The sequence below is a fragment of the Aquila chrysaetos genome, chromosome 8 (genome assembly GCF_900496995.4).
Source record: "Aquila chrysaetos chrysaetos chromosome 8, bAquChr1.4, whole genome shotgun sequence".
Lineage (NCBI taxonomy): Eukaryota > Metazoa > Chordata > Aves > Accipitriformes > Accipitridae > Aquila > Aquila chrysaetos.
Genome location: NC_044011.1, coordinates 39821201 through 39834197, shown reverse-complemented (window position 1 = coordinate 39834197; position 12997 = coordinate 39821201). Strand labels below are relative to the sequence as shown.

At 47.0% G+C, this 12997-nt stretch overlaps 1 protein-coding gene across 14 annotated transcripts in view; it reads right to left on the bottom strand.

Moving 5' to 3' along the window:
- Window positions 1–12997, bottom strand: part of CEP164 (centrosomal protein 164) — a 55926-nt gene that overhangs the window by 33560 nt on the left and 9369 nt on the right. For 9 of the 14 annotated variants that reach the window (XM_041125184.1, XM_030021606.1, XM_041125192.1 and 6 more), the window contains 6 exons: window positions 12431–12635; window positions 7571–7729; window positions 6533–6661; window positions 6060–6137; window positions 3266–3376; window positions 426–869 (listed from right to left, as the gene is read on the bottom strand). In XM_041125184.1, coding sequence (XP_040981118.1) covers window positions 426–869; window positions 3266–3376; window positions 6060–6137; window positions 6533–6661; window positions 7571–7729; window positions 12431–12635 — 1126 coding nt within the window. The remainder of the gene's footprint in view (window positions 1–425; window positions 870–3265; window positions 3377–6059; window positions 6138–6532; window positions 6662–7570; window positions 7730–12430; window positions 12636–12997) is intronic. The other 5 variants (XM_041125195.1, XM_041125196.1, XM_041125185.1 and 2 more) reach the window with 4 other exon arrangements.

Here is a 12997-nt window from a genome sequence, read left to right as displayed (position 1 = left end):
AAGCTGAGAAAAACAACAGAAGGAGAGAAACAAAGCAGCATGGACAGCTGGGCTTGGTGTGAACTTCATTATAAAACCTGCTTGCTTAGTACAGATGGCAGCACTGAAAGCCGAGACTTATTTCTCCTCCAAGACTCAAAACACACATCACAGTTCAGGGTTTTTGCCTGTCGGTTGCTTTGGACAGCACTTCGTGTATGCTTAAAAGAACAATTTCCTTGCTCCATACTAAAGATGCCAATCCGGGAACTCAGAGCACTTGTGCCCCCCCAGGAACACCCTACTGATTAGGAAGGCACTTACACTGACTTACAGAAAACAAGTAAGGGCTCGAAAAGCTTTCCTGAGTAAGGGCCTTACAAAGCAACGGGAACAGCCACAGCAGCTTCCACACCAAACCCAACCCATGCAGGCAGGTCTCTTACTTCGCCAGCATCCAGCCTGCTGTCTGTTTTCACATCAGCTGCTGCTTCTTCCCTCACTTCATTCACTATCTTTTCACCAACAGACACGGTGTCAACAGTGGCAGCCACACTTGCCAGCTGATCTGCCTCAGCAGCTTCAGCAGCTGGAGATGCAACTCTAGGTTGCCCAGCACCACTGGGCACATCTGTCCCTGCTGCGCTCCTTTCCCCCAGAGACCGGGGCAGCTCATCAGCTGCAGAGATGTCACCTTCCACTTCAGCATCTTGCTTGCCCAGTAGTTCATTCCCAGTGAGTTTCCCATCGGACTCCTCCTTGTTCTGGCCAGACAGGCTACTGTCAGCATCTCCAGGAAGGACTTGAACTGGAGTTGGAGGGCACGCAGCATCAGAATCCAGGGAAGACTCTTGCCCTTCTTCAGCATGTCTTGATTTTAAAGACTCCTTCTAGGCAGCAAGTCAAACACAATTATAGCTACAATGTCCTTTTCCTCCTCTCTGGGAGGATGCAGGGGTCAGAAATAGCATGGGTTGTCCTACAGCAAGCAGCAAAATTGCAAAGCTTTGGGTGACTTCAAGACCAGTTTGATTTCTTTTCATACAGTCCCTTTCAAAGGGAAGGAACTTCATTAAGGTAAATATACTCACTTCTTGGGCTCAGACTTCTTTTTTTTTTTTTAATCTGTTGCTTTTTTATTCACAGGGTCTCAGTGGATAAGAGTTAGCAGTGGCTGCTGCAAAGCCCATCAGCCCCTGGGAGCACCCTACGTGCTCTGCATTAGGCCCATTTATGCTTCCACATTGGATCTGTTCCATGAGAGAGGGAAATTTGCAAGATACTAATACTAGACATTTAACTTCTGCCTGAAATTATAAGCAGAGGCGAGCAGGCAGGATGCAATCATCCACATTCTGGCGGGACGAACTTGAGGGTGGGCACCAATTTAAGCCACTGCTCTGAGCTTAGAACGGGACGGTGACTAGCTAACACACTAGACTTAGAAATGGCAGAACCCACTGGCCTTGGGAAAAAACAATCCCAAAATAAAGTTTAGTCACCCAAAGGTTCGACTGCCTCTCCCAGCAGTGGGGAGGCCCACAAAACTCACAATAAAAAGTGCGATAGCCAGGAGGAAGCAGGAAAAGGTTCCCTCATCAGTATGCAAACAAAACTGCTAGCACGTCCTACTTTCTCACTGTTTTATTAATGCTGTGGTGTCTTGTCAAACATTAGCTGCATCCTGTGTACAGCATGTACCATACACAGACCGCATATTTTAACGATGTATTTTTATCAAAGTGCAACTGGAATGCTGTCAGCTTTAAACCCAGAGCTGCGGCAAACTGAAAGAATGTCTCCTAGCACGTCATTTGTCTGAGAGACCTTCTCAGGGCTGAGAGAGCCATCCATCAGACTAGAGAGGAGGACAGAGAAATCTAATCACTGGGTACTTTCCAAAAAAACCTGCAGTTCAGAGCCTCACCTGCAAGTTGCTGAGTAATAATGAAAGCTTATGGCCCCTTTCCAGTTTAGTGCCTGGTTAGCAGAGGTTCACAAACATGCTGCTGAATCACTAGCCAGCCACATGAGGCTCTGCAAAGGCCTTGATAACACCTTTATTCCAGAATCCAGAAAAAACGTGTGCAAGTACCATTTCTGTAGTGTTACTCCAGTGAAGGAGTCCTCATTATGCTTCCTTTTATCTGGGGGCTAGAGTGTCTGGAAAGTTATGTGTCCTTTTGGACAGGCTTGCTTTAGAGTTTTCCTGAGGACCTCTCTCCAGGACATCTGACAGTGCCCAAGAAAACACATGCCAAATGAGAGCAATCGGGATTCTTATGCTTGGAAAGAGTACACAGAGATTTCCCTTCAAGGAGCAGACACACCACAACAGAATATACCGATGTACCCAATAATACTGTGCACACAAAAAGATTTCTCTCCAGGCAAGTTTACCTCAGTTACTAAAATATCCCAGAAGAATTTCTTTAGCTGGTAGAATCATATTTTAAGGACAGATACAGACAAAACTTCTGTTAACTTTACACCTTCACAGTCACAAATGCAACTGTCCAGAAGAGGGAACTGTGCCAATCAAGAACACAGGTGGAAGAGGAGGGAGGTTTTCCTTGTGCAAAAACAGGCTATGGATTTCAGAGCTAGGACAATTCAGTCAGATTATAATTAGCTTTAGCTGATCTTTTCACAAGCTATAACACATTTTACCTGCAGCTGAACGACACTAACTGATGTGAAATGTCTGCCTATCAAATCATTACTTCCAGACTTCCAGCAATCAGCATAAGACTGGAAAAAAGCACATCGATACCAACAGGATCAGGTTTTGGAAAGGCATCTCATCCAGAGATGAACGATCAGGATGAACAGCAGCCACCAAAACTGAATACTACTCATCTGAAGAAACAGGATGACTACATCACCTCTTTGGACTTTAACGTGTTGAACGTGAGAGATGACAACAAAAAATTTCACATTCTTCCTACCTCTAAAAGGAAAAAAAAAAAAAAAGGGAAAAAATCTCATACTGCATACAGAATACCTTTGAAAGGTGATGTGCTCCCCCCTGGCTCCCTGATTTCAGGCTCTTCTCGGGCACAGAAGTACAGAGAGAGGGTTAGGTTTGCCAGACCTCATCTGCATAGCATTTGCCCTTGGTTTTTAAGTTTACACCTCTCTCCACGTATGCAATACTTTAACCCGCAAAAGAAACAAACCAAGCAACTATCAGAGCCACACCACAACACTAGAAGCTGCCTACTGCATGCAAAGCTTCAGTGACACCATGCAAGCAGGACCATGATGTCAGAGCACCACTCATCACCTCTCGCAGGCTGCCAGCCTCCTCTGCAGGACTCCTTCGGTGCTCAAGGTCAGCTTCAGCAACATCAGCTAACTGGCTGCCACAGTTTTCCTCCTCTGCTTTGCTGTTTTCCTAGCAGGTGGGGTAACACATCCACTAGCAAAAGTCCTCACATCACCTTTGCAAGCTGATAGGGTCACCCGCCTGTGACAGGTCATCGCCCTGCATATCACCCCCTGCAGGCACCCCTGGAGCAGAAAGCTCTCCAGCTGAACAGCTTTCCAGCCTCTGCTCAGGAGCTCACAGGCCCACATTCCCAAACATCAAACTGTTTCTGCTCTGCATGCCTTACTGCTGCTGCTTTCCTGCTGGCCGGCTCAATGAACTTGCTGTTCTACCAGACTCTTCCCAGCTCAGGGCTCCCTGCGAGCCATGGCTCACTACAGCACTCCTCAGCCATGCTCCCCCAGCATGGGAGCAAGCAAGGCTATGACCACAGCAACCATTCATCCCCTTTTACCAGGCGTCCCTGTGCTATTTTATAGATGTCTTTGTTTCCTGGGAATCAGCAGCACTGCTTCCTCCACAGACATCTCCGCAGTAACACACAAGCTGTATTGCGCAATGTTTATTTACAGAGACAGCTCCCTTTCACACATCTCCATCTGGTAAAGAAGCCTTGCATGGTAATTTCCCACCACACAAAAGACCCCCTTGACTCCTAGTGTTTACCCAGAGATTGACCTGGACAGAAGGCAGAGTACTAAACCTCCCAAGCTGCAAGTGCTGCATCAGGGGATCACTTCTGCTGCCATGGGACCCTCTCCCCAGGCACCCAGAGATGCTTCCAGACCTTTTCTTCCTCTTGCCCCTTCCAGCAGTACCCCAAAGCCCTTTTGTATTTTAGGGCAGTCTCAAATGCCTGCAGCAACTATTCCCTCATAGGAATTCAGAAGGCAAGAAAGATGGGTTCAGGTGAGAGCTAACCTCACGAGCAGCCAAGCAAGCCAATCTGCCTAGAAGAGGCCCTCTTTCTAAGAGTACATTCCGACTACTACACATAAACCTCACATGTCAACTTCTCCAGCATCTGACTTGGATTTTGTTTTCAGTGCCTTTTTCCCCAGTTAACTTACTCCTTGCTCCAGAAAAGCCCACTAAGGGGGGGTAGCATTTCATTCCATCTCTCCTCCCTCTTTCCCAGATGCTCATGCCATCTTCAACACAGCCTCCGCTCTTACCCAACATCCTTGCATCTCAGCAAGTCACTAAAACCCCAAGCTAATTTTCTTTGAATATAGGTATTCAACCCTGATCCACAGGCTACACAAAGCCAGTTTTTTCAGCACTTCACCCCATTACTGCTTAGGTTTCCCCCTGTAGGGCTTGCTGTACAAATCCTTTCCTCCTCTCCGTTCTGTAAGGAAGCTAGAGAACGGCTTGGGCTGCAGCTCGCTCATAGGAGTGCTTTTCTACTGCCATCTCATGGAACTACAAAAGAATTATATTTTCCAGTGGGGCACTAATATCTTATCAGGACTAAGATATCACCCAACTGGGTTAACAGAGCCTGGCTGTTGGGCGGCAATTGCCATTTCATAATGGAAATGATAATAGATTCCCGAAGCCCTGCCGCGGCACTGAAATGCCAAGACATCTCTTTGTTCCTGGACACATTAACATTTCAGTGACGAATTGGGCCCTGACAGGCCGCTTGTTGTTTGGAGATGAGAGAGTAGGGCCTTTCTTTTCCACATCCACTTTAGCATAAGCCTTGGCAGTTTCTGCCCAGCACTGTGAATGGGTTCTCCAGCAAAGTACTTTACAGCTTAATTTTCGTATGCTGTGAAAAGGATAAGGGAAATGCTGTAAAATACTTTAAAAAGAAATTAATTTGCCTTTCAGATACTGGAACAGAATTTTCAAAGCAGTGAGAAAGGATTAATGTCAGCACAGTTGGGCCAAATCACCAGAGCTGCTTGCAACGCACTTCCCATTGTGCCCTTGTCATCTTAAGCCTGATCACCGCTAAGAAAGCGCTGGCAGAGAGCGCACACCCACATGGAAAGCAAAATGTCTGCACAAAGCCACGCGTGTACTGAACTCATTGCTGACGCTCCATGTCAGAGCCATGGAATTTATCAGCAGTGCCAGATGAAAGAAAACAGGTTTTAGGTGGCCATGTGTGGTCCACATGGAAGCTTCTAAGATTCTTGTGGAACTCCATGACAGTGCAAGAATGGCAGTTCCAGAGTACGTTCCCCTCTCCTCTCCCCAGTGCCACCATCGCAATTTCAGCTGAGAATGAGCCTCTTTCCACACTCACTGAAAAAAGTAATGCGGAAGCAAACGGTGCCTCTTCCTCAACAAGCCTTCCTCCCACAGCAAGAATGGTGGCACCTCTCTGATCTGAGACCCCCTCCTTTCTGCTGCTCCTTGGAAGAGCTGACTTCCAGCTTGCCTGTCACACCTACGTGGCTTTTGGTTTCTCCTCTTTAAAATGAAACAAAGCTCTACACTGTGTAAAGATGCTGTCTTCTCCAATCCCATCTACCAAACCACAAGCATTCTCCTTCAAGCGCAAACTTGCCTTCGATACCCATACCACTGTCCCCTGTGGACCGCATCTGGCTTCTCAGACACTCCCCCCAGCCCTTCCTCTCCACCAGTCTGCTCCAGGCTGTTCCTGCTTGTAAGTGATATGCGAAACTCGCCCCTTGGGCATGTCTCCTGCACTCTCACTCCCCAGCCCAGGCACTGGCTGGGCAGTGCCGCAGCTCCTCTTCTGCCCGTCTCGCATCACCCACATTCTTACCTCAGAGTCAAAGCTGCCTCCCAGGGCGCTGACATCCACGTGCAGGTTTTTGAACAGTCTTGCTGTCCCATGGAGACTCTAAAGGTATTAAAAAAGGAGATGACCAACACTGAGTTCTGACCCCTGCAACCCCACAGGCCACACAGGAGGAACTGGGGTGTCCTAATCAGTGAAATAAGACAGCAGACCTATAGCAATATGCCAAGGCAATAAGCCTACAGCCAATTCATTTTGGAAATACATTGTGGCAGACATTGATTTATAGGGAGTACAAGGAGAAAACAGGATTAGATACTTTTTGGTGATCCAACAACACACAGAGGAAGTGCAGCACAAATTAAGGCCCAGAATCAAATGGAACAGCCACAGCCCATCATCAGCTGTTACCAATGGAGCATCACAGTTTTTCATTCCTTGAGGCTTCATGCGCTACAGTTACCAACACACATTAAGAGCTGAGGCACACAACCTACCTCATTCTCACTTTCTCCCTCTTCGTTTCTCCCTTTATCTGGAGCTGCCGTGTTCAAGGAACTCTTCTCTTCACAGACCAAGCCCAGCAACTTCTTGGTCTGGCTTGTGGGCTTACATGTCTCCGCAGGCTATCAAGTCAGAAAGGGAAGCAAGAGGACAGCTGAAGTGAAAGGGGAGATGCAAACCCACTGAGACACTGGCCAGCAGCAGGAAAACTGCTCAGTTCTGAGAAGGTGCTCAGGATTACGCTGCTCCCCTTGTTCTGGTAGAGCCACGTCCAGGTGGGAAATGTATTCTTTATGAGGCACGCTTTCCCTTACACCAAAGAGGCTCCTGTCCTTGAGAAGCACATCTGCAAAACCTGCCTGTGCCTAAAACACTGATTCAGCCAAGACCATAATAAAACAAGATGTTTGAAATGGCCAGTGACAAGACTTAACTCAGCAAGAAGAAAACCTTCAGTGGAGATGTTGATTTGTATGATGTTTTGCACATATATTGTTTTGTTTTCCTTTAAAAGATCAATTCGTTACCACTTAACACATCTGTTTTGTTGACCCAAAGGTCACATTCTGTAAATAATCATTCGACATGATTGTCAGTCTTGCATTCATCCAGAAAACTGTTCTTTTAATTTTTTTTTCTCAGCAAATAGTTGGGGTGAAAACATTATTTATTAGATTACATTATCTGTAGTGTATGTCATGCTTCATTTGGACACAAATCAAAGTTCTACTAAAATGAACTTAACAGACTTTTTCCCCCAACAGTAACTGAAACAATTCTTTCTTTAAATCTGCTAAACATAGCAGAAGAAAGCTCACCACAACTTTAGCACTGGGCTCCCTAGAAATAGCAAAAGAAAAGAAATATAGTGAAAGACAGAGTAGGAAAGTGGTTTTTTAACAGACAAAAGTATTTCCAAACCGACGAGAGATCACCAATACCGTCATTTAAGTTTTTAAGTATCACCATGCCTGTGACCTTTTGCAGAGCGTGCTTGCCAGGGCACGTTCCCAGAGAAGACAGAGCCTTACCTGAGTCCCCACTTTGGCCACAAGGCTGGAGTCCACCGAGCTCCCCACATCCGAGTTCAGCGACCCGCGAAGGATGCCAGCCGGAGATGCCGCAAGGCCACGCAGTGGAGCGAGGTTCCCCAGGGGCGCCTGGACGGGTGTTAGCAGGGTGCCTGAGGACTGGAGCATGCAGAAGGGACTCACTGAGAGGACAGCATGGGTGCACAGCTTACACTCCGTATCTCAGAAAGGGAGAAAGCCCTCCCCTGTGCAAACACCGGCTGCTGGTACTAAACCCACCACCACTGAAAAACTGCTTGCGAGACCCCACACCCGGCCATCACCAGCACACGAGAGATGTAAGGAATAGCTGTTTGATTTACTCACACATGTTGCCTTCCAAAGGCCCATCTGAATACGACAATTTACAGCAGCAAGGCAATTCAAAAAATAAATGGGCATTACTCCAAAACTGATGCGAGAGAACAACAACAGCCACACTAGCTCACACATCTGCATGTACCCACACTTGGCACCCTCTAGGAGAGGCTCCTACCCAACATCACACACGCGAGGCAAACTGGGCAGCTTTGCCTCTGTTTGCCCTGCTACTCTGCACATCGTGAAACGAGTGAAGTAGAAACCACTCTGATGGCAAGAAGCCTCCTACTCTTCACAAGCTGCAACTACCACCTCTTTTTAGACCGAAATCCAGGATGCTTCCTCACCTTACACCAGTGGAAAAGTTACAGGCTGAGGAAAGCAGCTCTGCCGCAGCACATCCGTGAGAAGCTCCTGAAAGCATCTCCCCCTTTCAAAGCACTGCAAGAGCCCTGGGAGCCATCCAACATCCTCACCTCCAAGCAACACATGCTTGACATATCAAGTTATCTTCACCCAGAAATGTGACCATTCCCTTCGACTCTGTGGAATTCCCCACCCAAGTAGTCTCACCCTGCAATACGCTGCACAGGTGAAACTAGAAGGAAAACATGCTAGGACTTCCTCTGTAGTGTGCCAGTACAGGCAAGTGCTGTTGCTTCAGCAGAGCACACGTGCATTCAGAAGTCACAGTTCCTGTACTCTGTACCCACACAAGATTACAGACCGAGAACATAGTTAATTCGCTCGCACGCTGAGGGATGGGGAGAGGGAAGTGAATACGCACTGATCCTTCTGCCACCTAGTCACTGCCACAGCAACAGTAACAAAATAAATCACACATGCTCAGCTTAATTGTTTTCTACAGATGGCCATTAGCTACATGTATGGAACAGAGGATGTTAGCTGTCCTTCAGCAAAGACAAACTCACTTCCATGAGGCTAATTAAAACTTTCAGGATAATCTGCAGTTTATCTGATATTTATAGTCATAGTTCTTATCAGCTAACTGAGCACTACCACATGCTGGTAATTAGAAACCTGAGCTAGCGATTTGGTGGAGCCGCAGCTGGGTACCAGCAACAGTAGAGCCAAGCAATTCATTAACATTACACACAGTGACCTTTCAGCTTTTTTTTTTTTTTTGTTCAGAACAGGAGATTTGGTAAGTTCTTATTAAATTGAGGCAATTACTCATGGATGAAGACAAGCCAACCTGGAACATTCTTCCCAGTGAAGGGCAGGATCCTGCTACAGACAACAGAGAGAAAGAGTATGGGCAAAATAGCACAAAATGGTCCAGCTATTCACAGGGGAAGAAGGAGAAAGTCCCATTTATAGATGGGCCTGTCACACCTGTAAGCTGCCTCAGTGTCCTAAGACCACAGTGGCAGCAGTCCAAGGACTAAATTGTGCTCAGACAAGTCATTATTGCACCCACATGCAAAACAACAGTCCGTAACCAGCGGGAATAATCTTTCTTTTGTTTGAGAAAGCTAGTTCATTCAAACTTTTTCCTGTTTTTCTTTCATTTAAGAGGGAAGAGATTCCATTTCTCAAGCTACTGGACATGGATGCAGCAGAGCTGGCTGTGACTTATGGTTTCTGTATCACCGTAACCAACTCAATCGCTCTGCAACTCGAGATTCAGCAAGCAAAATTAAGCTAAAAATAGCTGAATAAGCCATTGCCCCTCAATTTAGATTGTGGGATCTCCAGGGAAAAGACTGACTTTGTAGCACGCTTACTACAAAGAGTCTTAGAGCCAAAATTAAAGATGATTTTGCATTCTATGCTGCCATCCCACTTGATTTACTGCCCATCACCTGTTTTTGAGTTCAGAAGGCACTTCATGTCCTTGCAAAACTAAAACAAGGCATGAGTCATGCAGTGTTTGCCACGCAAGGAAGACGACAAACAATGGCTTTTTCAAGCTACCCCCAAGCTTTAGGAAAGCCACTATAACTAATGCCACATCTGCTTCCATGACCTCCAACAGGAGGTTTTTTGCCCCTTTTCTCCTGAAAATTAGCTTGGAAGCAAGTTTTCACACTCCCAATTCTCCAGAAATGTTTACAACAGAAGGGCCATCACAAAGGACTTCGTCCTACCTCATTCCCACCTGCTCCTTCACCAACATCTATTTTGCTGCAACTCCCCGCAGTTTCTCTGGTTTGGGTCACCGCCACTTTCACATGCTGACAGAGCCTGTTGCTCCCCTGGCACTCAACCCACACTCCAGAAGCTTGATCTGTCCTCCCATTTCCTCCCTTTGCTTCTCTTCGTACTCCAGCACCATTAGACTTCTGGGCAGTGCATTTCCCACAAAAATCCACCATAACACTGACATGGTCAGGTTCTGGTCTGTGGCACCATTTCATATCCTCAGCGCTACGCTCCCTCTCTGGCTTCTGGGCAGGACTTGGTGACTGAGCCGAGGATGACCCCAGGAGGGGACGAGACAACAGAGGCTCTTCTGCAATGGAGCACGCGTCATTCTGTCTCCCAGACTCATGGTGCGGACAGAAGCGGTGGCTCACTCCCAGTACGTGTGGTGCATGATCATTATGAGAACTGCCCGAATCACCGCTAGCACACTCTGATATCAAACCACTGCCTTCGTCATTTCTCCAGCTATCTTTAGCAGCTGAAAAGACACATTTTGATGTGGGGTCCACTGCAGAATGAAGTTCCACATCAATTCCTCTATTTGCATCTACCCCTTGGAAGCAGGGTAGTATATCTGTGGTATCTTGAGGGACTGTGGAGTTATGCTCTAGCATACCATTGCTAATGGCTACTTCCATATCTGTTCCTACTTCCATCAGCTCCATCTGCTTTGAACCCTTTCTCTCAGGTCTGCCGATTGTCTCATTGCTCTTGTACACACTGATGGCTTGACCCAAAGCCTCATCTCGAACTTTCCTCTTACTTCCACTCTCAGATAACTTGCTGCGGGATCTCAGCTCTTCCTGAGCACATGGAATATCAACTGTCTCCTGCAAACCCCAGTCATATGCAAGACTGGCATCAAAAAGAGTCATTTCATTGTTCCAGCGGTAAAAGCTTTCTTCTTCTCTGGCTTGCAATATGCCTGGGCTTCTTTCCACATCCCCATCTGGTCCTGTAGATTTCTCTCTGACTGAGAGGTGATGATCAGGCTTATGGACACACTCACCCATCACATCCTTCATCTGCTTTTCTTTCAGCTCTTCACCCTCAAAGAGTACGATTTTGTCTTCAAGGGCCTCTAGCAGAGTTTTGACACTCTGAAAGTCTCGTGGATAGGATTTCTTTGACACACACAAAGGTTGCACTGGTGGCCTAACCTCTAAATCATCAGACAGTGAGTCAGAGGAGTCAAGACAAAGCTTCTCTTGCGTTTCTAAAGGCGTATAGTGGTCCTGGTGGATGCCTACGCCAAAGCTGCTAAAAGAGGGGCCTTTTTCTAAAATTTTCTCCACATCACGTAAGGTCTGGCATGGTCTGCTGAGCTTGGGAGCAAGCAAGGGATGCAGTTTGTTTGGCCACGTGCCTGCAAATAGCCTCCTTGAATCACTTATGTCTGATGGTCTCCCTCTGCCTTTGTCAAGGCAGCCTTCATCCCTAATCTGGCTATCTGGATCTGGCTCAGGACTCTCCTGCCCGCAGGGCAGGATGGCAGAGGGCATTTGACAGAAGGATGTTGAAGGAAGAATACCTGGCTGTGTTTCCTAAATAGATAAATATTAGCAAATAACGAAGACATATCCCATATTACTATATATAGCCTTATCTATCTAAAGTACAGATATATACTTATTTAATACACAATTGATACATAAATAGGTCTGTACATTTTTGAGCACTTGCAAGTACATGTACACATAGAAAAGAAAGCGCTCAAGTGAAAGCTTGAGGCTTTCTGAGTTGAAGAGGTCTATGCCTTGAGCAACAACACAAGGTACCATCTTTCCCCAAGGAGACTGATCTCATTACCAGCAAACGGAAGATAGGGACGATCTGCTGTCACTCAGGATATAAAGAGAATTCAGTTACACTTGGAGATATCAACAGCAAAGCAGACTAACCTCACATGTCTAAACCTGCATTTGCTGCCTGTATATCATAGCAACACATGCATGGACACCGCATAAACACCATTTGTTGTCCTCTCCGAGGAAAGAAATCTTTCCAGCACTCCAAACATCTGCTGCCAAGAATAGCACCAGCATCCTTGGCTGGTACCATACCCTTCTCAGCAAGACCATCACAGGGCTGTGTCACCCCTGCTCCCAGTGAGTCCTTCTAAACCAAAACTTCCCAACTGTCATGGGTTTGTGCCCCCACTTCTGTTGGATTTTCATCAAACTCGCAAACCTGCTGGACAGGATCCCTTGTCAGGGGATCGCTGTTCCAATCCCCAAGCAGCAATGGCACAGGATCACCCTCTAGGTCACAGCCACTTGTTCATCCTCCACCCAGCCCTCCCCAGAAGCACCGCAAGCAGAGCCTACTCACGGTGGGTCGCTTCAGTGACTGCTTCTCCTTCTTGTCTTTCTTGTCTTTCTTCTTCTTCTTGTCTTTCTTTTTCATGCTGCCACGTGCCAGCAGTTTCTCTCGCTCCTGAATGACAAGCTCTCTGTAGTGATCATCGCAGGGGTGGTCCCACGTGGACTGGCCGTTAGCAAAATTGAAGTAATAGATATCACCAGTGATATCTTGGCTATATGGGAAAAACAGCATGAAAAAGTGAAAGAGCACATACAAATATAGCTGCATGTACCAGGACATCTTACTGGGTCATGTGACTACCTTATGGTCAGCGAAGGGGGGTGGAACATCTCCAAGAGTCCAAAGACGCATCAGTGTGGGGAAGCAGCTCTCCCAGAGATCGCTCACATCCTTATCCAATTTCCCAAACGCTCCTTCCCCTTCTACCACCCCACAAAGAGCTGAGCTCCCCCATCCACAGGAATTACCTCTGTTGTGGCATCTTCCCCCCCTCACCAGCCAGTACCCTGCTCTGCCACCAACATGGGCAGCACCCAGCAGGGGAAGGGCAGGAGAGGCCAGGAATCTCACAGG